Source organism: Typopeltis vanoorti, chromosome 8 (genome assembly GCF_054136105.1).
Source record: "Typopeltis vanoorti isolate ZY-2024b chromosome 8, IOZ_Tvanoo_1.0, whole genome shotgun sequence".
Taxonomy (NCBI): Eukaryota; Metazoa; Arthropoda; class Arachnida; order Uropygi; family Thelyphonidae; genus Typopeltis; species Typopeltis vanoorti.
Window position 1 is genome coordinate 23,596,046 of NC_143556.1, and position 25,832 is coordinate 23,621,877.

At 33.8% G+C, this 25,832-nt stretch overlaps 2 protein-coding genes across 3 annotated transcripts in view; one reads left to right on the forward strand and one right to left on the reverse strand.

Annotated features, from left to right (window-relative positions):
• Positions 1-6,670, forward strand: part of LOC150103850 (carnitine O-acetyltransferase-like) — a 187,441-nt gene extending 180,771 nt beyond the window's left edge. For both annotated transcript variants that reach the window (XM_090397153.1, XM_090397152.1), the window contains one exon: positions 2,354-6,670. In XM_090397153.1, the coding sequence (XP_090253279.1) occupies positions 2,354-2,569 (216 nt within the window). In that variant the 3' untranslated portion in view covers positions 2,570-6,670. The remainder of the gene's footprint in view (positions 1-2,353) is intronic.
• Positions 2,351-25,832, reverse strand: part of LOC150103851 (carnitine O-acetyltransferase-like) — a 323,106-nt gene continuing 299,624 nt past the window's right edge. The window contains exon 15 of the transcript XR_016548716.1: positions 2,351-2,486. The gene's annotated coding sequence lies outside the window, so the exon portion shown is untranslated. The remainder of the gene's footprint in view (positions 2,487-25,832) is intronic.

The following is a 25,832-nucleotide window of genomic DNA, read 5'->3' on the forward strand; positions in this document are numbered from 1 at the left end:
ATTTGCACCTGATTTCTCTAAATGACCCAAAATCCTTCGAGATGACAGCACACATTCTCTCTTTCTTTTGGTCAGCATTGAAACATTTGGGGACCCACTTTTTACTGAGATTTCTACATGTCCAGATGTTAGTGGATAATGATCCCAATTCATTCCTTGGATATCCCCAGAGTTTTTGCAGTGTTTTTGTCTGGTATTCGTCTGTCATCAAGGATCGTGACATGCACTGCATCAATGTTTTTAGATGTGATTGCTGTGGAAGGTCTTCCTGACTTAGGGACATCTGTTGTCTCAAGATGCCCAGTTTTGGCAACAGTTGCCATCCAACTGGGGCACACTCCCCTAAAGTCTCACACAAAGTTTTAGTGAATTTCAGTTGCAGACTTTTCTTACAGCACGAAAAACTTGATGGTACCCCACACCTCTGTGTCTTTGAATTTCTTCAAAACCTCTGACATGTCTTCTTATATATCTTATAACAAAAAGAACAAATTATTACAATTTGAAGAATGGGGGTTAAAGGTTTAAGATATATTCTTTCTTGTGGTTATATCAGTTAGTTTAATATAATTTTTTTATAGTTGTTTATCTGAACTTTTTGGATTCCTTGTATATGGTAATCGTTTCCCACTCTGCTGTTTAGATCTCCAACAACGATGAACTTTTTCCTTTTTTCATTGTTTCAGCTTCCTTCTCTAATGCCTCACAAAAAGTTCCTTTGCAATATGTCTTAACTTCAAATTTCAACCTACAGTCACTCCAGGTTCTCTTGCTTCCTCCACTTCTTCCCCCATCTGTGGATCCCAAAATTCAAAACCTTACATTTATCTGCATTAAACCTAATGTCCCCATTTCGAGCTTATTCAAATCCTATTAAGCCGGAACATCACTATTACTGAAAACTCTCCCAAGCTTCGCGTAATTTTCAAGCAACTGAACATCTCCCTGTAGTCCAGTGACAATGTCATTGACATAAAGATTGAACAGTAATGAACTCTACAGAACTCAACATGTAACCTTCTTACTCCCTGATAATGCTCCTCCATATACAACTCTCTGATATCTATTAGAAAACCAGTTATCAATCCAGTCCTCTAAATGATATCCAAACTAGTGCAACTTAAAAACCAACTTGTCATTTAGTACCCTGTGAAATGCCTTTGCAAAATCCAAAAAAAATAGCATGTGGTCTATCCTCATCCACTGCAGTTTTTACTCTATTGAAAGGTAACCAGATAATTAAAATAAGTGTCCCTTAACAAATCTATGTGTGTGTATGTATATATATACATAACATACATACATACATATAGCTGGCCAGCATAAATAATAATCTGCCTAATTCTGTATGCGTGTGTGTGTATATATAATGTTGTTCCCACCCATAAAAGGTTAATAGTAAACCTATAGTACATTTGTACCATGGGTGGGTTAAGGATTTTTTTTTTCTTTCATTTATCAATTTTATCTATTTTCTGTAACTTTTTTTAATGTAAGTTTATTTTCACATAGTCCAAAAACCCTGCTCCAGACACCAAACATGGAACTTTTTCAAGCCACTTCAGGTCTCCAATAAGTGGAGCAGTGGTCTCACACTGGACGACAAAATTCATCTCCTGCTTAAAGCCAATCACAAACATCAGTTCCCATGTTTGGATTCAAACCTGCAACCTACTGAATGGAGAGCAGGTTGGCCAGCATATGAGTCCTTACATCAGTTTTTCTAAAATCTTAACAATCACAAGAAATGCATGTCCAAAAGGAAGTGTGCTTAGCATTATTGGATATTGTGACAAGTAAATTTAGTTTGCTTGTGCTTGGGTATAAGATTAAAACAATATAATTTCTTGTTCATATGAATTATAATAGAAAATAAATATAATGCAAAATGTCATAAGCAAGGAATGAATTAGTGTCATAACTTTCAACACATTTAACTTTCTGTATATTTGTTAGATGTAATTTGACCATGCACTTATTCAGTCATTTTTTTTATTATTATTTTAACTACTTTTCAGTTTTTATGTATTCCTCTGAAAAATTCAGTCAGACTTGGACTAACAAAATGTAAGAAAGAAAGAAAAAAGAAACATTGGCCATTATAACATAGTGTTATTTTTAAATATTGTATGAATTTGCTCTGGGCACAGACATTACTATTCTGATGATAAGATGGGATAAAATGAACAAATCGATAAGAGAACAGGACTAAAAAAAAGTTTTTTTATATCATGTATTACCATATTTGGCTTTGGTAGCATAATTACATGTACTTACTTTAGGAAGCAGTGAAAAACAAATAATTCTTTTAACTCTATTAAAACATTTGCTTTCTTTGTTTGTTTGTTAACAGCATCCTGCAGCTCCTGGTGTTGCTGTAGCCTTTGGACCAGTAGTTCCTGATGGTTATGGTTGCTGGTACTATGCACCATCAAACTCAATCAAGTTTGGAATATCAGCCTATAACAGCTGTTCTAAGACCAGTACTGTAAAATTTAGAAAAGCTATTGAAGATAGCTTGACAGAAATGCAGAATTTACTTTTAAGTGTATCTCATAGTCAATTATAGCAGTTCACAGGGTAGCCAGAAATAGGTAATATTTTCATTTATAACTATATATGCAAAGTTTCTGGATTAGACTATGATTCAAGTTATTTAATCCATCAGGTTTTATTTTAACAATATACACTGGCAGTTAAAAATCTAGGAAGGTTTTTATGTGTACTAGTTTTTATATAAAGGCATAATTTCAGAAACAATTTTCTTGTTCATATTCTATATAAGGATTGTGAAGCTTAATAGTATCTAAACCAAAATCACCAGCTAAGTGGTATTATTGTTGAATTTGTTTGACAAATAGAAATTAAGAAAATCACAACTTCAGAGTTTCATTCTAGCTATATTTACTGGACGTTTTAAGAATCTTAAACTCATTATTGGATTGCTTATAACTTTAACTGACTATTTAGGTTTAGCTATGCTACAAGCTGTATGCTGTTTACATATTCCCGCAGTATGCTTGACATCTCTGTCCCGGAACTGAGTATAGGCATCTTTTACAGTATTCAAAAACTGATTATAGCAATTTTATCATTAAATTTCATGATAATATAATAGTAAGCCAAAAAGATAGTTATAGGGTAAAGCCTGTTTCTTCTATATGGGAGAAACAGAATTACATTTTGAATATTAAGAAGTAGGATGGATAGAAACTAACAATGAATGCAAAGAAAAAAAGTTTCAAAAGATGTGAATGACCTGTGATGGGTACTAAGCATGACCAGGTATTAGAATATAGTTGGACTAAATTGTTTTAGAACATTACAAAGTTGTTTGTCATAAATGCAGTAATAGTAGTAGCATAGTGAGTATAACAGTTGTCCAATTATTCATACTCATACACAGAGTAATGATAACATTCTGAAAGAGCCACTGTATTCTACTTTGAAGTAAAATTTGTTCATCATTTATGCAATCATTTCTTTTAATGCAAATCTTGCCCATGAAAGGCAGTTAGCCTATAGTGCTTTAGTACCAATAAGTGGGCAGAGAGTTAGATAATCCAGAAACTCTAGAGATCAAACATGGAACTATTTTCAAGCCATTTCTGGCTTCCAATAGGCACAGTAGTTTTGCATTGGGCAATAAAATTAATTTGTTACGTAGACATTTACAAACATCCATGTCCATATTGGGATTCAAACCCATAGCCTATTATTATCCACTTAGCCAATCAGGTTGATACAATTTTAGTGTAATATGACTGAAGAATATGTATACAACTTAATTTACACTGGTTTAATTTGTATATTTTAATGTAATTATGCATTTCTTTAACATGCAACCTGGCAAGTAAAGAGCTATGTGCAGTGGTAGTCAAAACAGTTGGAGTGGAGCAAGCCAAGCTTAGTTTGTCCCTCTATCTTTCTGTTTAATGGTTAATTTATTTATATTATTTTAATCTATTCATTTAACTTTATGCTGCTGTTATTTATTACGAGACAACATTCACCAGCCAATAAAATTCATCCAGGTAGAAGAAGCATGACTGCCATTGCTGTCTCTGACCTGATCCTAACACTTCAGATCAGCAAGTCAGAAATGTTAGACTAAAATGTATACCCTTTCTTTATTTTCTTAGTTTTTTTGCCTTTTGTTCAGCAAAAGTATCTACAGTCCTCTAAATAGGATTGCGTGCATAGTCAAGCTATTCTTTTTCATTTCTTTTGGAAATTAGTTATTGATTTACACATTTGTTATACACTGTTTTTCAGGAACCCATCTGCTGCATAAATTGAAAACTTACTATGTTAAAGACATGGAACTATCAGAAAAATTCATGTTGTAAATTGCACAAGCAGTTTCACTGAGAATTTAGCAGACTATTCCCTTCACATGCATTATCATTCAGTATATAAACACCTGAGGGAGATTTCATAAGTCTGTAAATCTTAAGATTATAATGTTAATAAATTTTAATATTTTTGAGATATAAAAATAAGTCACAGCTGTGCTCCTTGGAAAGACCTGTTTCAATGTTTTAGAACAAGGAATGCTGATAAGGACTTTGCTAAAGGAATCTCAGTACAGAAATAGCAGTGATTTTTATCTTGTAAGTATAGGATTAACTACTACTATTAAAAATAAATAAATTTATATAAGTGCAAGTCCTTCTGCCACAGATTAAAAGATGGATACATGAAGACTTAAATTGGAAAAGTTGTTAATACACATAGCAGCACAGCTGTGATATTTATAATCTGTACCTTTAATTTCAGTTTTTCTTTTGAATTTCTTTTTCTGTAAACTCATATTTTAAATTAACCAAACCGCTTCTCACCTACTGCTTAGGTAATCATTATTAAGAATATAAACACATAAAATTTTCATGGGAGGAAGAGCTCATGTTATCTGGCCTTGATAGTATGAGATGAAATATTAGACTAGTCTATTTTAGGTTTCCTAGTCTCAGTGTAGTTGCATTTAGCTGAAATCCCTTTGTTTTCTCCTTCTGGACTTGTATTAACAGATGCCATATAAGAATATTTTTGCAGTTACTGTACTTCAGAATTAAAAATTCTTTGGTACAAATGTGTTGAGGACATAGATCTGTGGTGGTATAGTCAATCTATAACTTGAAAGTATTGAAAGTATGCAAAAAAGAAAGTGAATTTTGTTGGTTACATTGAAATAAACACATTCAGAGATGTTATATTCTATATTATGAATAATTTGAATGGGAATGTTCTGTGACAAGAAAATTATAGTGAAAAGCAGTTATCAAACAATCTTAGCTTATTTAAGAGTACAGTGTTTAATGTACATTTAATAAAATGTCAAACAATTACATATCTACAAAAAGGAAATGAAAAAATTACGACAGCTCTGCTAGATGTTTTAATGTGACATCAGCCATGAAAGATTGTAAAACTACAGTACATTAGTACTATGGGTGGATTAAGGTTTTTTTTTTTCCATTTTTTACATAATTCAGAAACCCTGATGTAGAGACAAAACATGGAAGAACTTTTGAAGCATCCAATAAGTGGAGCAATAGTCTCACACCAGGTATTGAAATTCATATACTACCTAAAGACAATCGCAAACATCCATGCCCATGGCAGGAGTCAAACCCTCAACCTGTTAGTTGGAGAACCTATACTCTAACCACTCAGATCGGCAGAAACAATTTTTCATATTTTAATTATATAGTTATTAATAATTCTCATTACTTAAGCTAGGTTCATGAGCTGAAACTAGATTAATTCCTAAATGTGAGAACAATTTTAAGCCTCCATTCTATACAAAAAGATATCTGCATGTTTGAACAGTTGTATTTTCCATAAATTATTTATATACAATGATTTCTCATTTTATTTGACCTTCAGTTAACATGGAACAGTGCTGTAACCATACATTTGGTGACCAACAATCACTATATATTTGTGATTTAAAGACTTATATTTATGTACTCAGTCAGATAAAATGTGACTTCATGCATGCACGTTGAGATCCTACGGAAGAAAGAACAAGTCATTCATATTTCCTTCATTTGATATACAAATGATTTATTCACTGCAGTAATTGATCATTTCCCTGTCAAGCATACTTTAACTTTTCTGAAAACATTGCTATCAGTCGGTTTTGTTGAGGATACTTTTTGATATGGATGATTTTCCAAATAATTTTACCAATGCTACTATATCACATAATGCATCAAGGACATTGTTTGAAGCTTAAAGGCAACATAATACTTTTGAGCATTTCTGGTACCATCAATTATATAACAGCCCATATAAAGTTGGCTATTATATTCAACTAAATTGACTTATTAGTTTAACTTCTCAAATACTCTGTTATAATGGAAATTGTTGTTTTGCTACCGAGCAAAAATATTTGCCCAACTGTTTAGTAACCTTAGTACACTGCCCAAACTTAAATTGACACAACGTATGTGTTTACCAAAAATATGAGTGGCTCATTCTCCTTAGTGATCACTAGTTTAATATTCATATCTTGATATAGTCACAGTCCTATATGTACAAGCGGCTAATATCATTAGAATGCTAACAAATGAATTATTTTAATCTTGTACAACCATTCCTACACTGATATTGGCTTGTTAGTTTCAAGTTGAAAGATTTGTAAATAAAATGTTATTGTTTCTTATGTTAAAAGTATATTCATTTTTGTGTTTTTATCTTGTCTCTAATATAGCAAAATAAGAGTAATTGCTAGGTTGCCTACCTACATCTAGGATTAGTTAATTTCATTAATAACGACATTAAATCAGTACACAAATAGCAAATGCACCTCTTTTATGAACCTTGCCAAACATTTCCCTACTTGTTTTCTGTAAAGCATTTTGCAAAATGGCACAATGTCCCCCCCACACACACACACAGTCCTCAGACTACACGGCCAAAAAAGGTTGAGAAACACACTGCTTTTTCTTAATTCATTCACATTATAGCTAAGAACTTAGTGAAGTATTTTCCTTAATTCCAGTAGCTTAATTTCACCTGATTCTAATTAAGAACTATGCAGTGGCAACAATATTCATATTTTTTCTTCAAGTGTCTTTCCTGAGTGAAGTTAAAATACTATTCCACTCTACTAGAAAGTTTTTATTCACTAATGAACGGAACTATGACTAATTTGCATTGGATTTGTATGTAGTTACTTTTCTTACAGTAACTTTTAACTAATAATAGAAGTGATGAATACAGAATTGGAAAGGGAAAAAAAAAGTTACATGAAACTGAAGAATGCATATAAACACTAGTAATACAAGCCTTAGGAATAGTTTCTTTTGTGTAAGATTATTTAGATAAATATCAGATTGCTAAATCTGATATTTACCTGTTGAAAATTATTAAGTATTTTTCACTACTGGATACTTCTGAGAGTTAAAATCACAGCAAAAATTTTGCTGCCATTAATTGCCACCTTCAGGTTCTACATTTTCAATTTTTAAATTTTCCACCACCACTATATCATTTGCACATATCCTACTCTTAAATGATTGGTGTTTTTAGCATTATAGCAAACATGTAGCCCATGGTGAAACTTTTATAGCAGTATCTAAAAAAAAAAATTAATGCTAATGAAAAATTGTACTTATTTCTGAAGTCTCACAATGTCCATAATTGTAATTCCCTATTCACTTAATACTGATTAATTTTTAAAAAAAAATTTAGTTCTCATCAAATAAGTCACTAAGACACGCTCTGCATTTGTTTTCTTTTAATATACAATATCGAGTTATATATTAGCGATTTAAAGAAAAAAAATTATAAAATCATTGTTAATTGCAATTTTAGCATGCTTTATTGTTCTTTCTGAATTATTGTGAAATGGAATAAATTTAGTACTTATTTTAAGTACCATTCACCACCCATCAGCATGTTATCAATTATGAGCAATGAATGATTGTTTTTTTGTTATTCATAAGTTCACCTAATTATCTCTTAATATTACATATTACCTTTCATTTTGTTATTGTTCATATCATTGTTTAGTCAATTTGAGGATATACTTTTATAATTTTTTTTATTGATATGCAGGTTGTATCTTATTGAAGTTGTGTTGGCAGCTTGATTTTTTTTTACATTAAAAATGCATTGTTTCAACTGATTAAAAGTTCTTTAGAAAAGTGATTGCCTTTCATTTACTATTTGGATATCTTAGATGAGTTCCTACTGTTACTTTTTTTTTAAATTAAAATAAATAGTCCTCATTTAAAAAAAAAATGATATAGCATTTTGGTGATGTGTATATATGAGGGTAGTCTCAAAACTTCTCGACCTCAATCATAGGTGGCAACTCTATGCAAGATTTTTTTTTTTCCTAACTTGGTACATCTGTCATAAGCATACATGTGAAATTGCAAGTCATTCTATCAAGTAGTTTGTTTTATACAGCTGCCTGAAGCCAAAGTGTTGTCTGTATCCCTTGAAATGGATAAAATTGAGTATCATGCGGGTATAAAATTCTTTGTAAAAGAAGATTTAACACCAACAGAAGTTCATAAAAGTTTATGAGCACTCTTTTCCTTAGTTTTTGACAATTAAGAAATGGGCTGCTGGGTTTAAACGTGGCCATACCAGCCTCGAGGATGATCCGCACGAAAGACGTCCAAAAAGTGTAACAATACCAGAAATTATTAATCAAGTGCACGATATGGTATTGAGTGACCTGCAAGTCAAAGTACGTGAAATTGCTGAGACTATAGGCATTTCAAAAGAACGTGTAGGATATATTTTGCAAAGATATGTGCTTTGCATTATGGGATACTAAGACAAGTGATGAAGTCATTAGCTTCTATGTACGAATTGCCCGAGTCCTGAAAATAGGTGCAAACTTGTTTTCTTACACTTGAATAAAGGAAACCAAGTATATAATTTCTTGGTTTCTTTAATTTATAGTATAACCAAATGGAAAAACTTCCAACCGATTCAGATGTTTATCATACATGAAGGTAGGACAGATATGTCAAATCACCTGCAGTTTTATTCATTTCAACTGACATTTTTCTTGCTTTGATTTTTAACCAAGTGATATGGTAATTGGAGCATAATCTCTTACAGCATTGTTTCCCAAAATGTGGTACACTTAGCCCCAGAGGCAATGCCAAGGGGTATGACACACTTAAAATAAAAGTCACAGTTTTTGTCACAGATAGGTGTAGATCTATTGTATAATTAATTTTTCAATAACATAAAAAAAAAAAAATCTAAAGGAAGTTTTAAACAAAAGGTATTATTTAGCATGTATTGACTGCCCTTTGTCAAGGCCTGCTGGTTTGAATTCTTTGTATTAATAGTTCAAATAATGAGAACCACACTTCATCTTACTGATTTGGAGCATAAATTTGGATAATTTTGAGGGGAGAAAAAAATATTTTTTTCTTTTCCTTTGAGTCTAATTATGATTCTTGGACCATGTGGTTATATAATTAAGATGGAGTTGTTCTACAAGTGATTCATTAATATGGTGACCCCCCCCTCTCTTCAGTTAAATATTAACCGATTAAGATATTTGGCTATCCTCTAAAAGCGTTTCTCAAAATTCCAGTATTCTCAATCCAAAATGTAAGAACACTAAAGAAACCAGATTTTGACTCGGATCATGAATTACTAGCCAAAAATTAAAATTTAAAAATAGCATACCAAAGCAATATTATTATTATAAAATAAAGAAAATTACAGAAACAGTTCAAGAAAATAACCTTTGACAATGCAGAAAATACATGGAAACAGGACAGAGCAGTTATGATGAATGCTGCAAGAAAAAAATTGGGTATAACAAGTGGATAACCAAATTCTGGAAACCTCAGAATAAAAATTACTTTGAACAGAGGAAGGTAAGTAACATTATAAAATACTGAAAAATAAAACAAATAGAAATAGATCTGCCAAAAATGTTTGCTTTGAAGAAAAGCAGAAATGTGTGAAGAAGCCAATAAAAATGATAGCAATATACAGTATAATTTTATACTGTATATAAAATTATAAAAGAATTAACAAAAACACCACTAAAAATGTAAGATAAAAAGAATATAGAAACTGGAACAATTCGAGAGAGTAAAAAAAATGAAAAGAATATTGCCCAATCCCATCCACTCCAGTTTAGCTATCAACTTGTAGTGTATAAAAAGCATTTGCAAAATCGAAGTCTAATACGTTCGTCACCTTGTTATAGTAAATAAGCAAGTTGGTAAAACACGCCTTCCCTTTAGCAAACCCATGCTGACAGGCAAAGAAAATATATCATCATCATAATCAAATTCCTGATATATATATATATACCCTCAAGGGGTGTACAGGATATGATAATACTACATGAAAAATTTATATCATAACTAGCTTCCAATCTACAATTTTCCTCCAAATCAGTCTGTTAAATGTCAACACTCCAATATTATCAGGTCTAATATTTCTGTCTTCTAAGGCACTTTTTTTTTTATTGTATCAATCCACCTATACCTTGGTCTTCCTCTGGGTCTTTTCCCTGCCAACCTGCAGAGAACACTTGTTTTGCTAATTTTCCCATTCTGTTTAAGTGACCATACTACCTGAGATTAGCTCTGCTAACGCATTCCTGGATGCTGACAATGTCATGTTCTTTCCTAATATCCTCGTTTTTAATATGAAAATGCCATTGATGCGATCTGTTCATGCCTCTAATCTTTCTCAGGACTCTCATATCTACACTCTCTAGTCTTTGGTCAAGTGTTTTACTTCTGACCCAGCTCTCAGATCCATCATCAAATTCCTTCCATGTACCCTCAAGGGGTCTACAGGATATGCTAGTACTACAAGAAAAATTTACATCATTACTAACTTCCTATCCACAATTTTCCTCCAAATCAGTCTGTTACTTGTCAAGACTCCAACATTATCAGATCTTATATTTCTATCGTCTAAGGCATATTGTACCATATCAATCCACTTATATCTTGGTCTTCCTCTGGGTCGTTTTCCTGCCAACCTGGCAGAGAACACTTGTTTTACTAATCTTTCCTAGTCCATTCTGTTTAAGTGACCATACCACCTGGCATTAGCTCTTGTTGTTTATTATTTTAACCGTATAATAGAACACAGAAACTAAGTAAATAATTAATTTATTAACTTGATGCTGATATTTCGCTGGTATTATAACCAGCATCTTCAGAGCACAAAAACACTGTTTGTCACAATACGCGAGACTAAAACAACATGGTGTACATTAACAAAATTGTAGCAGCAACACAAAGACTAGAGTCCTGATTTTGGCGCCCTCTATCTGGAAAAAAAAAAAAAAAAAACGCTATCATATATTGCTAGAGTCCTAGAAAAGTGCTAGTTTTTCCTTAATATGACTGTCTCCCAGATCTTCGGCAAGTTAATACAGCCATATTTGTTGAGATTTGGGGTGTGTTTTAGGGCTTCTGTCGCCTCTAAGAACAATCTCTCTGATTTATATGGGTTTCTGTGTAGTACTTTTGTGTTTTTCCAGTTGATCCTGTGTGCAGGGGTATCCAGAGCATGGTCTGCTAGGCCCGACTTCCCATAATGATATTTCCGGACGTATCGTTTATGTTCGCTGATGCGGATATTCACAGTTCTTCCTGTTTGACCGTAGTAGGCTTGATTGCATGAGCAGGGTACTTGGTAGACTCCTGGATGTGATAAAGGAGGAATGCTGTCCTTGGGTGAGCGGATGAGGGTGGCTAATTTGCTACATGGTCTGAATGTAGTGCGTAGTTTATGTTTAATGAGAATTCTTGAGATCTTTTCGGATGTGCCTTTAATGTAAGGGATGGTGACTGTTTTGTTGTAGTTCTCTGTGGTGGATGGTGGGAGGGGTTTCTTAGGAGTGTTTAGTATTTTGTTTATTTTTTGTGGATTGTAGCCGTTGGCCAAGAAGGTGTGGCGTAAGTGAGTCAGTTCAGCAGTAAGAGCCTTGTCATTTGAACAGATTGCTCTCGCTCTATGGGTTAGCGTTTTTAAAATGCCATATTGTTGAGAAGGATGATGGTGTGATTGTTTGTGTAAGTATCTGCCTGTATGTGTGGGTTTTCTGAAAACTGAAAATGATAAGGAACCATCTGGGAGACGTGTAATGAGTGTATCCAGGAAGGGCAGACAGTTGTTGGCTTCCGGTTCCATAGTAAAGTGGATTTTTGGGTGTTGGCTATTTAAATGTGCTAGGAATGTTTTCAATGTCTCAGGGCCATGTGGCCAAATGGCAAGCACATCATCAACATAGCGTACCCAAAGTGTTGGTTTGAGAGTGGCTGTATTGATTGCTTGTTTTTCCAGGTGTTCTATGTAAAAGTTGGCTAGGGGGGGAGAAAGGGGGGAGCTCATGGCTGTCCCATCAATTTGTTTGTATATTTTCCCTTTCCATGTGAAATATCCTGCATGTATTGTGAATTTGAATAGTTCAAATATATCAGGGGGGAAGTGTGACTTCAGTAGATTGAGGGTTTCTATTAGTGGTACATTTGTGAATAGTGAAGTGATGTCAAAGCTTACTATTAAGTCTGAGCTTTTTAGGGTGAGGTGTTGTAAGATGCTTTTTAGGTGTGCTGAATTTTTGATAAAGGAGGGAGAATTGTTAGTGAGAGTGGCTAGTAGCTTTGCTAAATGTCTAGCCAGTTTGTATGTGGGACTATTTATACTGTCCACAATTGGGCGTAGGGGTGTGCCTGGTTTGTGAATTTTTGGTGATCCATAGATCCTCGGTGTCCTAACATGGAAGGGTTTGAGTTTGTTAACTGTGTCTTTGGGCCAGGAAGTGACTTTTTTTATAATTTTCGTGCCTTATTCTTTTGTGTGTTGGTGGGATTGCGATCTATAATTTTGTATGTTGACTGATCTTGTAATAGTGTGTGCATTTTGTTTTCATATTCAGTTGTGTCCATCACCACGGTTGCATTTCCTTTGTCTGCTTTTGTTATGGTAATCTGGCTGTTGTTGTGTAGCTCTTTTATAGCCATGAATTCTTTATGTGGGATATTACTTTTTGGAGGCTTGGACTTGATTAGGATGTTGGCCACATCTAAACGTATGTTGTTAGCTATTGTTGGAGGCAGGTCGTAAATTCCTCGTTCGATGGACGCCATTATTTCGGCTTTTCGAACTTGCTTGGGAGTTATGGCAAAGTTGTGCCCTCGACTTAAAGCAGTTGTGGCTTCTTTGCTTAAGGTGAGTGATGATAGATTCACAACGACGAGGTCTTGTTGTAATTGCGGTCGTTGTATGGTATTCCGTTGTTGGAGATTTTCGAATTTCTTTTGGTGCCGGTTTTTGACTCTGTCGAATTCTTTTTTTGCCGTTGCGTAGGTGATGTTCTCTAAGATCTGCCAAAGTTCCGTATTTAGAATATTATGCAGTGATTCTCGTAATGCGCTGATGGTTGTATTTGCTTGTGCTCATTCCCGGCGAGTGGTGTTAATTTGTTCGCGTAAAAGCGCTACACTCGCTCGTTTATAGATGCGTTGGGCTTTGGCCGAGTGGAACTTGTTTTTGATTTTAAAACAGTTCGGTATTAATTTGGTGTCTCGGCACCTCTTTAAGAAGGCTAACCTGTTTAGTTGCCGCGCCAATTTCAACTTCCACTTACCATATCGTCGTGTCTTGCGTACGATATCGTCTCCGTAAAGAACTGACTCACTTACGCCACACCTTCTTGGCCAACGGCTACAATCCACAAAAAATAAACAAAATACTAAACACTCCTAAGAAACCCCTCCCACCATCCACCACAGAGAACTACAACAAAACAGTCACCATCCCTTACATTAAAGGCACATCCGAAAAGATCTCAAGAATTCTCATTAAACATAAACTACGCACTACATTCAGACCATGTAGCAAATTAGCCACCCTCATCCGCTCACCCAAGGACAGCATTCCTCCTTTATCACATCCAGGAGTCTACCAAGTACCCTGCTCATGCAATCAAGCCTACTACGGTCAAACAGGAAGAACTGTGAATATCCGCATCAGCGAACATAAACGATACGTCCGGAAATATCATTATGGGAAGTCGGGCCTAGCAGACCATGCTCTGGATACCACTGCACACAGGATCAACTGGAAAAACACAAAAGTACTACACAGAAACCCATATAAATCAGAGAGATTGTTCTTAGAGGCGACAGAAGCCCTAAAACACACCACAAATCTCAACAAATATGGCTGTATTAACTTGCCGAAGATCTGGGAGACAGTCATATTAAGGAAAAACTAGCACTTTTCTAGGACTCTAGCAATATATGATAGCGTTTTTTTTTTTTTTTTTTTTTTTCAGATAGAGGGCGCCAAAATCAGGACTCTAGTCTTTGTGTTGCTGCTACAATTTTGTTAATGTACACCATGTTGTTTTAGTCTCGCGTATTGTGACAAACAGTGTTTTTGTGCTCTGAAGATGCTGGTTATAATACCAGCGAAATATCAGCATCAAGTTAATAAATTAATTATTTACTTAGTTTCTGTGTTCTATTATACCGTTAAAATAATAAACAACATGTTCGACGAACACATAAGTCTGTCCACACGTTTATGGCATTAGCTCTGCTAACGCATTCCTGGATGCTGACAATATCAAGTTCTTTCCTAATATCCTCGTTCTTAATATGATATCGCCATTGATGCCATTTGTTCACACCTCTAATCTTTCTCAGGACTCTCATATCTACAGTCTTTAGTCTTTGGGCAAGTGTTTTACATCTGACCCAGCTCTCAGATCCATAAGTTAAAATTGGTTTGAACACACTGTCTTGTATACAGCTAATTTAGTGTTTTGACTAATTTCTCTCTTATTCCGTATGAATTTATTGAATTGACTTCCTACCATACCAGCTTTGTTGATTCTGTTGTCTATTTTCATATTAATTTACCATCTTCACTAAAAATCGTGCCTAAGTAACTGAAATGTTTTACTTGTTCCACAGGTTCTCCATTCACTATGCATTTGAAATTTTCAACGATTCTGCCTATTTTCATTGTCTTTGTCTTTTTATTGCTGATCTTCATACCATACCTATTACAACAGTTATTCAATTTAGTCAGAGAATCTTGCAGATTTATTTAGAAGTATAACATTGTCAGCATAAAGCAAAGAGCTGACATTAACATCTCCAATTTTGATATTATGTTTAATAGCACTTTCCTTCATAATGTTATTCATATAGATAATGAATAACAGAGGGGATAATGTGCATCCTTGTCTCACATCAGATTTAACATTAAACCATCTTCCTGTACTTCCTTCAATTCTAACTGCTGACTTACAACTCAAATAAAGACTAAGTATTGCTTGATATAATGTCCCATTGACACCAGATAACTAGCATTTTGAATAGCTTCTCTCTTGGCACCTTGTCATATGCTTTTTTCCAGCTCTACAAAACTTAAATACAGATCTTTGTTATATTCCCATAATTTCTCCACTATTTGTCGCAAAGTGAAGATCTGATCCTGACAGCCTCTATTTGGTCTGAATCCAGCTTGTTCTTCACCAAGCTATTCTTCCACAATTCTTCTCAACTTTCTCTGAAGTAGACTGGCATAAATCTTACCAGGAAAACTCAGTAGGAAAATGCATCTGTAATTCTCACATTCAATTTCATTTCCCTTTTTTATATATGGGTACTATGAGAGCACGGCTCCGATCATCGGGAATTCGTCCCTCTGTCCAGGCTTTTTGAACTGTGCAGTGCAGCCACTGTAAGACTTTTATACCTCCATACTTCAGCATTTCTGGTGAATATCATCTATTCCTGCTGCCTTTCCACATTTCAAGCCTTTGATGGCTTCTTCTACTTCAAGTATGGATATGCATTCCTGTTGAGTTTTTTTTATCACTGTGCTATCAGTGCTTGTTTCATTTAGCAATTTTTCGAAGTAATTACTCCATACTTCAAGTATATCTTTTTCTCCTGTTTTCATGTCACCTTTATCATCTCTAACTTCTTTTACCGCACTCTTTCCTTCATTTCTGAGCTTCTTCAACAACCTCCAGAATATTTTCCCACCTTCTTGATATTTATTTTCTATGTTCTTGCCAAAGTCCTTCAATGACTTTTGTTTAGCTAGTTTTACAAAGTGTTTAGCTTTCTTTTCCTGCACTGCCTCTTCCTGTGTCCAACATGGAGTTCTGATTTTTTTTTTTCCTTGCAGACAACCTCACTACATGGCTCTCTGGCTGAATCAGTCAGGGTTTTCTTCAAGGCTTGCACTGAATCTCCAAAGTTTGGTTCCTGTTCTCAAACTTTGATTTCTTTTATTTTTTATCAATAATCTTTGTGCATTTTAGTCTACAGTTCACATCTGAGAGCTGCTCAACTTTTATTTGCTTTAAAACTTTCTTACATGTTATTCTTTTCAATATGAAATTCAATTTTATCCTGCTCAAGACTAAATAGTGATCACTTCCAATTTCAAATCCTCTGTGCACTCTGGTGTCCTGCACAAGGGAGAAAACATCACTATCAACTATCAGCCAGTGCACATTTTTATGTTGGAACATGGTGTTAGTAATAACCAGTCCATGTCCTGAGCAGAAATCCAACAGGTATTTGCCATTATCATTAGCTTTGCTCTTTTCTCCAAATTTTTCCAAAATAGTTTTGTATGTCTGACGATCATTTCCTACTCTGCTATTTGGATCCCCAACAAGGGCTAACTTTTCCTTTTTCATTGTGTCAGTTGCTTTTTCTAAAGCATCCAAAAATTCCTCCACTTCTACCTTAGTAGAACCTTCTGTGGGACCATAGACCATAGGCACAAATAAGTCTCATTGTCCAATTCCCCATTTTGATATTAGCTCACATCACTCTATTTGAGACTGACTGCCATTCAAGATTAGCCTCGTATTTTGTGTTGAATATTATGGCTACTCCTTTTCCTTGTCATTTCCTGAATATAACATTTTGTATTTATTGCTCAGAAAGATCTCACCAGTTTTTGCCTTTTTTTTTGTTTTAGTCACCCTTATTATGTCAATCTGGTACTTATCTAATTCCTCAGCTAGCTCCATTTCTTTGCCATTCAGGCTTCTTATGTTGATAGTACCGATCTTTAACTCTGGTGATGTTGAGTTGGGGTGTGCTTTCATATTTGTTCCAGTAGTTGACTTTTCGATGTTCACCCTGGTTTCCTGGCGAAAACAACGGGGGCCCTTGTTTAACCGGGTGACACCCCAGCCAGCGTCAAATTTTGTCATGTTGTACTGTCATTTTCTATATTGGTTTAAGCCAATAAGAATACAATTTGGTCAGCTAAATCCCAAATTTCCAGCCCATCCTCATTCGTTCAGTATCCAGATAGATACCCAACAGGGTGCACTATGAGAAGGTGAGGATTGGACATTAGGTCAGAAGCCCTGGTCAGTTCTCCGCATTCCTTTAAAGGCTATGTGGAGGTCTCCTCTCGGTTAAACAGCTGTGACCCTTAAACACTCCAAGAAATTAATTATTATTTTGGGAACAGTACAAAAGAAATATTTTATTTTGGATGGAAGAGGAATTATTATTCTCCATTTGATTGAAAGGAGATTTGTTATATACAGTTCAGGAAATGGTTTTCCATTAAAAAACAGACTTGTATATTCAAGTGAAACTACTGTTTTTGTTTACAGTTTGTTTTGATAAATATTTCTCCTTCAGAAATCTTCTAACAGCTAACTTCTTTTGTTTGCTTGTGAGAAAGTCATTAACTACTTTTTTCTTTTTAAATTGATGTAACCAAGAAGCTTCAGTGATTATATTTTAATTTAATGATAACACAAAAAGCATTCATTGGCCCCAAGACTTGCACTTCCCAGCAGCATACCTTAAAGTTATTATTACAGTAATACCCCCCCCCAACTATGCCGCTTCACTTTATAATGATCCACTCATACGACTCTTTTCAGTTATGACTGCTGTCCATTTTTCACTCACACGACGTTTTAGCAACAAGATGTTTCCATGAACCAATCAATGTGTTGTCATAACTGTTTGTTGATGACATTCATTGCTTGCTATATCTGTTTGTGTTTCAGTGTTGAATGGTGAATTATAAATTGTTTGACTATTGTTTTATTTTATTGTTGTTAATAATGGCAGATACAATTCAAAGTAAGGGTAGCGTTGCTTCCAGTGAAAAGAAGATGCATAAACCTATTACATTTTATACAAGCTGTATAAAAAGCCATTTTTATACAGCTTCCAGGAATGGCATGGCTTCATGTTATCCCTTCCTGGACCCAACCCAATCTATGAAAAATCTGATCCACATTAATCTGGTAATACCCCCCCCCACACACACACACTTGTCCTATCTGATAGACTTTCAGTTTTCATTTCCTCAATACCTTTTGATTACTCAGCATTCCAGAAACCACTTTAGTCAATCACCTCTGAACCATTTCCAACATCTCTTGATTCTTTTGAAAACCTGGTTACCAAATCTGTGCACAGTAGTCTGATCAAAGTTTTATATAGTGGAATCGTGATGTACTTACTCCTAAATGCGAGTGTTTTCACTATCATTCCCATAATGCACTGCATTGTCCTCACAATTTAGCAAAATTGTCTCCAGAATTTCAGGTCTTATCCACCAACACCCCAGATTCCTCATCTCCCCCACCTTCTCTAAGATATCGCCCCACAAATCTTATACTATGCACCCTATCTCTTCTTCCCAAACTATAAAGCCTTACACTTTATGTTGAACTGTTCCTTTTTATTCGCTCATTCAGAAAATCTATTCAAAGTCCACTTGCAAGACTAACAACATCCATTATACTCCTCATAGTTCTCTCAACTTTGCATCATCTGCAAATAACTGTATATCACCATTCAAGACCTTCCCAATATCATTTACATACAAATTAAACAGCAACCAAACAGGTGCACACCACTGCTGCTATCAACCCACTTTTGTATCTTAAAAGCAATATTATTATTATAAAATAAAGATAACTATACAAAACAACTACAGAAACAGTTAAAGGTTATTTTCTTGAACTGTTTTTGTAGTTGTTTTGTATAGTTATCTTTATTTTATAATAATAATATTGCTTTTAAGATACAAAAGTGGGTTGATAGCAGCAGTATTCTCTTTGCTTGTCAGCATGAGTTTGTTAAAGGGAAGTCATGTTTTACCAACTTGCTTATTTACTATAACAAGGTGACGAACGTATCGGACTTCAATTTTGCAAATGTTTTTGATAGACTGCTACACCTCAAGTTGATAGCTAATCTGGAGAAGATGGGATTGGGCAAAAGATTAGTGCATTGAATAGGCAATTGGCTCTCAGATAGATAACAAGGTCATGTATGGGGTGCAGTATCCCAGATAAGGAAAGCAACTAGCGGAGTGTCACACTGGTCTGTTTTGGAACCATAATTATTTAATTTGTATATTAGTGATATTGGAATGGGTTTAACTAGTGATATTCAGTTGTTTCCAAATGATGCAGAACTGTAGGGAGTGTGGATTGAATATATATTGTATACTTGAGTAACAGTATGAAACTGTAATTAATTCAATGTTGCAAAGTGTACGGTTTGGAAATGTGGTAGGCAACAATGGAATGCAAAGTATACACTTCATGGGGAAATTCTGAAGGAAGTTGAGATGAGAGACCTTGGAGTGGTGATGGATAATGATCTGAAATTCTGAGGTCAAGTTGTGAAGTCATATCAGATTATGGCAAATGATGCAGAAGACAATATAGAAAAAAGATTCTGATTCCATTGTATAAGGCCTCGTATGGATTATTGTGCACAGATTTTGTCACACAGTTTTCATGGCGATGAGGATATACTGAAAGGCTCCAAAGAAGACTAAGGTCTTTGAAATGAGGGGGATATGAACACAGATTGAGAGGAATGCAGTTTGCAAAGTCATGTGAATAGGACAAAGAGAAAGGACATGATTGAGGCATTTAAGTTAATAAATGGTTAATGTGAAAAAATATTTTCATAGAATGAGAGGAGCAGGTTCTTTGGAGTGTGGTTGGTTAGTAAAATGCATTGCCTGACACTGTGGTGAATGTCGATACATTGACATTCATGGTTTGATGGATTTTGTGTGTAACAGTGTGCCTCCCACAGTGACCCTGGCTCCATGGAGGTCTGGTGTCAATAATAATAATTCTTAAACAGCAAGTAATTTGATTTGCACACCTCCAGAGATTATCAAATATAGTCTTGAATGGAATTATTGGAGGAAGATCAAAAGACAGACCAAAAAGAACTTGACTACAGTCTTCAAAGGAAGGGTCACAATTATCAATCGACAGAGAGAGAGCCAGATGGTCAAGATTTCATAGGGGACTCAACCTATCATCTGATAGATGAGAAAGAAGAATCTTCTAAGATCAAGAAGTTTTTTTTAGTATAAAACCTATATATATACAATATATATATTCAACTCAGAGTTTTACTAATGCAAAACATTCAGGAGATAATGTTTCTCAAACCTTACATTAGATATGGACATTAATTTTGCTAATGTGAATTAAAAAATAATTATTAGGGTCTCATGTGATTCTTTGTTAGAAATGGCTTGTATACAATTTCAATGAAAGAAAATCCCAGAGAGAATTAATGACATGATCACCAATCCTTAAGGAAGCAGATAGCATTCATTTTTGGAGGTGGATGTCATCTGGGCTATCCAACTTGTTCACAGTGAGAAATGTTGCTTTTTCAACATTTATTACTGTGAACTGTGAACAAACTGGATATCTCTGATGTAACTTGGTTATCAAAAATTTATCCAGTACTACAGAATTAGAGTAACTTTATATTTTATACATCATGTGTATTTAATTCAATCTTCAATTTTTAAGTAATGAATATTTTAGCTTCTCCTACAACAAACTCTAAATTTTCTCAGATGGGTATTATGAAGTAATTATATCATTGGATCACATTAATAAAAAGAGACAGGGATCAGGATAGTGTTCTTAAATGAAGACAAAACAATTTGCATAATTTATAGCTTTAATAATAAAAAAAATAAGAAAAGCTGACATTATAAAACCTTGTTTTAATTCAGTTTTTTGTTAAAATAGTTGATCTGGTAATAACTCAGTTTATACATTTAGTATGATTTTTTTCAGAGTTGTAAAATTTTAGTCTAATTCTAAAGAAAAAAATATTTGACATTAATTCACATTTAAAATCATTGTAAAATGTAAATATTTTTTCTAAAAATAACTAGATATTCATTTCATCCTTCTGCCTCTTTATAAATCAACTTTACAGTATCACTAGCTTCAAATATATTTAAAATTTCCCTTAACATACATATCTATCCATAATAGAGAAGTTAAAAAGCTGCAGTATAACATATTAAAACAAGCATATCACATTTTTTGGAGAAAGCAAATTTCTAAGTCATTGATCCCATTTATAATACAAGAAAATTAAAATTTCACTAGCTTAAGACCTTATTTCATTATATTTTTTTTCTTAATCAAGTCCTTAAGGATCTAATTTTTTTTTTTTTTAATAATAACCAATACTAAGAACAGCAATGGGTTTTCATACTTTGACTTTGGAGTGGAATGGACCAGAAAAAACTGTTATATTGAAACAGCTAATTAAATAGGGCTGTATTGTTGTTATAAATCAATATAACAAAAAAAAAAAGGAATACTGCTGTGCTTTGTTATCTAATATCATCAGCTAAGTGGAAAAAATATACACAAGAATTTTAATATAGGACATTAACATTGCAATGTAGAATGCGAGTCATGTTGATGTTGCATATGTCAGACCTAAACTACAATATATATCTGCAAAACTGTAGGATTTAATTAACGAATATCATGTGTAAAATGAGATATTGATTGGATAGGAATATGATACTTTATAGGAGTCGGCATGGCTGTGTAAAAGGTAGGTCCCCTCAGTAATTTATTCACATTTTTTAATTAGGTGACAGCAGAAATGGATAAAAGAAAATGTTCCCCCTGTGATACTCATGGACTTTGCAAATGCATTTGACAGAATATTGCATGGAAAACTATTACATAAGTTGGAGCAAATGAGAATGGATATGGGAGGATGGGCGATGATAGACATCAGAGGGTGGTGTATGTTGGAGTGGAATCAAGGTGAATGAGGGGAACTAGTGGAGTGCCCTAGGATTAAAGAGCAGTGGAGGACCACTACTCTTTAATTTGTGTATTAATGATATAGCAAAAGATTTGAAGGGAGACATTCAGTTGTTTGCTGATGCCAAACTATGGAGAACAATAGTTGATAAAGGTAATGTAGATATCTTACAAGACGTTTTAAATAAATTGGCAATGTGAGCAAAGGTTGTCAAATTCAATGTTGTAAAATGTAAGGTAATGCACTTTGGGATGAAAAGATTATACAATTCATATCATATTGATGGTACTAGTTTACAGGAAATTGAAGAGGCTAGGGATCTGGGGGTGATGGTGGATAGAGATTTGAAATTCAGAAGATATATTGCAAGAGTTGGAAAAATAGCTCAGAAGATTACTTGGATACTGAAGAACACATTGACAAGTAAAGATAGAGAGGTTATTATCCCTCTTTATAAGGCTATGATTTGGCCACGTTGTTTAATGCACAGATTTTGTCACCTGCATTTTTTTGGAAATCAGGAGGTGGTGGAGAGGATTCAAAGACGAGTGACCAAGCTCATGACAGGTCTGTGGAATGTTCCCTATGAGGATAGATTGAGGGTCAGTGGGTTGCAGAGTTTAGCTACAGGCAGAGGAGAGGGGATATTATAGAATCTTATAAGTTAGTAAAGGGATACTATAATATATAACATAGGCCTGATACCTTTAGAAATAAACCATGACAGTTTATTCAAAATCTATTAATATACATGAGAGACTATTTGTTACAGGAATTCAACATATCATATTGCAGAGTTTTTCTTTTGTAAATGAAAGTACAGGTAACCATCGTATAACACGGTCTACAAATTGTAGCAACCCTTGTTCAACACGGTATTTATACAACGCAGTTTCGATATAACGTGGTCTAAAAATTGCAGTAATCCTTTATCTTTTCATATATTTTTTGCCGCGTGACTTAAAAATCAATTGCCCTTTAGCACGTGTGTACATCAATTGTTTATCATGTAAAGTGTTAATTATTGTTGAAAGTTGTCTTTGTTTTCTGCCAGGAAAGCGCATTAAAAATCATAAGTGTGTTCATCTCAAGCTGAGCACTTTATTTCCTGGTGAGTTACATACAATATGTAATGCTTTTTTTTTTTTTTATGTAAAAAAATTATTTCTATAGTAATGGCTGCTTAGAGGGCTTTTGCAATATGGTGGGAAATGAAATTAGTGAATTAATTGATGAGGAAATGAATGTAAATTAGGAGGAACTGGTACAATTAATAGATAACGTCAAACCAAATGGCAGGGAAAGTTCTGTCAAAGATTCTAATTGTGATGAATCCGTTAAAAAATTCAGTTTAAAGAAATTAGCAGAAAGATTGGACTTGGCAAGAAAGTTAGGAAGCTATTTTACAGATAATGATCCCTCAACGAGGGCTCCGAAAAATTCACGAGACAATTGGATATTTGTTTAGCTCCATATTATGAACTTAATAAAAAAATTGCAGCCTAGTGGTAAGCAAGGTCTTATTACTGACTTCTTGATAACTAAACCAGCCGAAGTATGCAATGAGAATTATACAAATGATGTCCCAGAGATTTCAAGTGATGACGACTTCCGGCCACTCGTAAATAAAGAACATTTACGAAATATTCGTTTTGAAGACAGTCATGACAATTAAAATATGCACTTTATTATGTGCAATGAAATTTACATATAAAATTACAAATTGTAAGTTTATACTATATATTTGTTTCATAGTTTATGTTTTCTTAATTTACATAAATTACAAGAATTAAATAAAAATATGTATATTATTTCTGGGAAAACTCCCAGAAAAATATATTTTTGTTGGGTATGTCATTGTTGTTTATATAATTTAAAAAAAAAAAACGATTTAGGAACCTAACTCTACTTTTTCCATGTAATCTGAGTCTCGCATAACACGATTTATATAATGCGGCATTTCTATTGAACCTAACATTTGCGTTATACGAGGGTTACCTATATATGATTACTTTATAAAACTAACATTTATTTATTTTACACAATGGTTGATTGCATTTCTGTATGTATGTTTAGTATTTGCATTCACCATCAATATATGTAAACTCACTGCACATTCAATGAAGTGATAATTAGAAATAAATTTTTCTTCCGAAGGTCACATGGCAATATTGATACTGCTAAAATTAAGAGGAAAGGGTGAATGAGTGATTTTAATGGTTGGATTCATTTTCTTTTATTTTGGAAGATAATGTGCAATGATATAATTATAAAATTGAAATATAACTAAGTGTCCAATATTTCACTAGCTACAAAAACCATTCTATTTATGCAATGCAAATTTTCAAAAGTAAACTTCTTTTTTTTTATGAATTGAAATATCATTACGATTTTTTATAGCATAAAAACTAATTATATTGAAAAATTTGTAAGAAATATGTCTGCCCAATACAGGAGAGAGAATATATGGTCAGTTGCTGCCTGATGCAAGAGACAGCTCAGCGTGAATGTGTTAAAATATTAACATCTTGAAAATTGACAAAACTTTCAGAAAACATACCATTATATATACATATTTTAATTACAAGTTTTTACAAAACTACATATTTTAGGAAGACGACTAAAATACTTTATTACTGATCAGTCAACAGCTCAAGTCCTTTAGCTAGTTGAGAGATTAATTAAGGCACAAAGTTTTTCTCTAACATTTGGTTTCTTTGATTAATTATTTATGACATGGTTGTAATGATATAATTAAGAGTAAAATTAGTTGTTTTTTTTATGTGACTATACCCAATGAATGGTTGCAAACCTATAGTATATTAATAGTGTGGGCAGCTGAGGCAAGGTTTAAACCAGCAGCTTTTCCAGCAATCTTTTTAATTAGTTTTTAAAATATTAATAATTTATTAATATTAATCAATCTTAACTAATGACATTTTTTGTAGAATTCATAAATGCATGACAATTTATTAGCAGGCTGATGTATGTTTCAGAATATTCAATGAATCAATAGCTATCTATTGGGTGATAGTGGAATTAGAAATTATCATATATATTCAAGTCAACTCTTACCATAGGGAAAAAGAAAAAAAATTATTATACTGAACTTGCTGGAGCAAACTACTGAGTCCTAGACAATGCCATTAAAATGCTAAAGGTAACTTTCCACTAGAACAAATCCTTTACCTTCTAAGTTTCTTAAAATGAAAATGGACCATGCTCAAGATATCCAGAAGCTGCATAGTAAGAAAGGAATGTCTGTCTTTCAGCTTATTATTAACTGGGTTAACTGTCTTTAGCCTGTTGACAGTTATTTGAAAAGATGTCTTCCTAATATGCTCTCTCTCTCTCTCTCTCTCTCTCTCTGCATTAATTTTTTCTTCTTCTCACTATGCTGGTCAGCAATGACTGTCTGATTTGTTTTATATAATGCTTTGGATTAGTTTCAGTGAAATAATTCCAGAGGGAAAGAGTTGTGGGATTAGAAGTGTGTGTGTGTGTGGGAGTGGGAGGGTTGAAGAGTGTTCAAAACAGTGAGTAATCTAATGTGAATTTTAAGGGAGAATGCCAATATGGGGAAGATAAAATAGCACCACTGCACAAAAGTAAATGGTTTAGAAGAAGATATTCCATTGTTCTTTGATGATGCAGCAACCCTTCAGGAGAATGGAGGATGGAATAATGGTACTGGTGAGAATGAAATTCTTGGTGAAAGAGTGA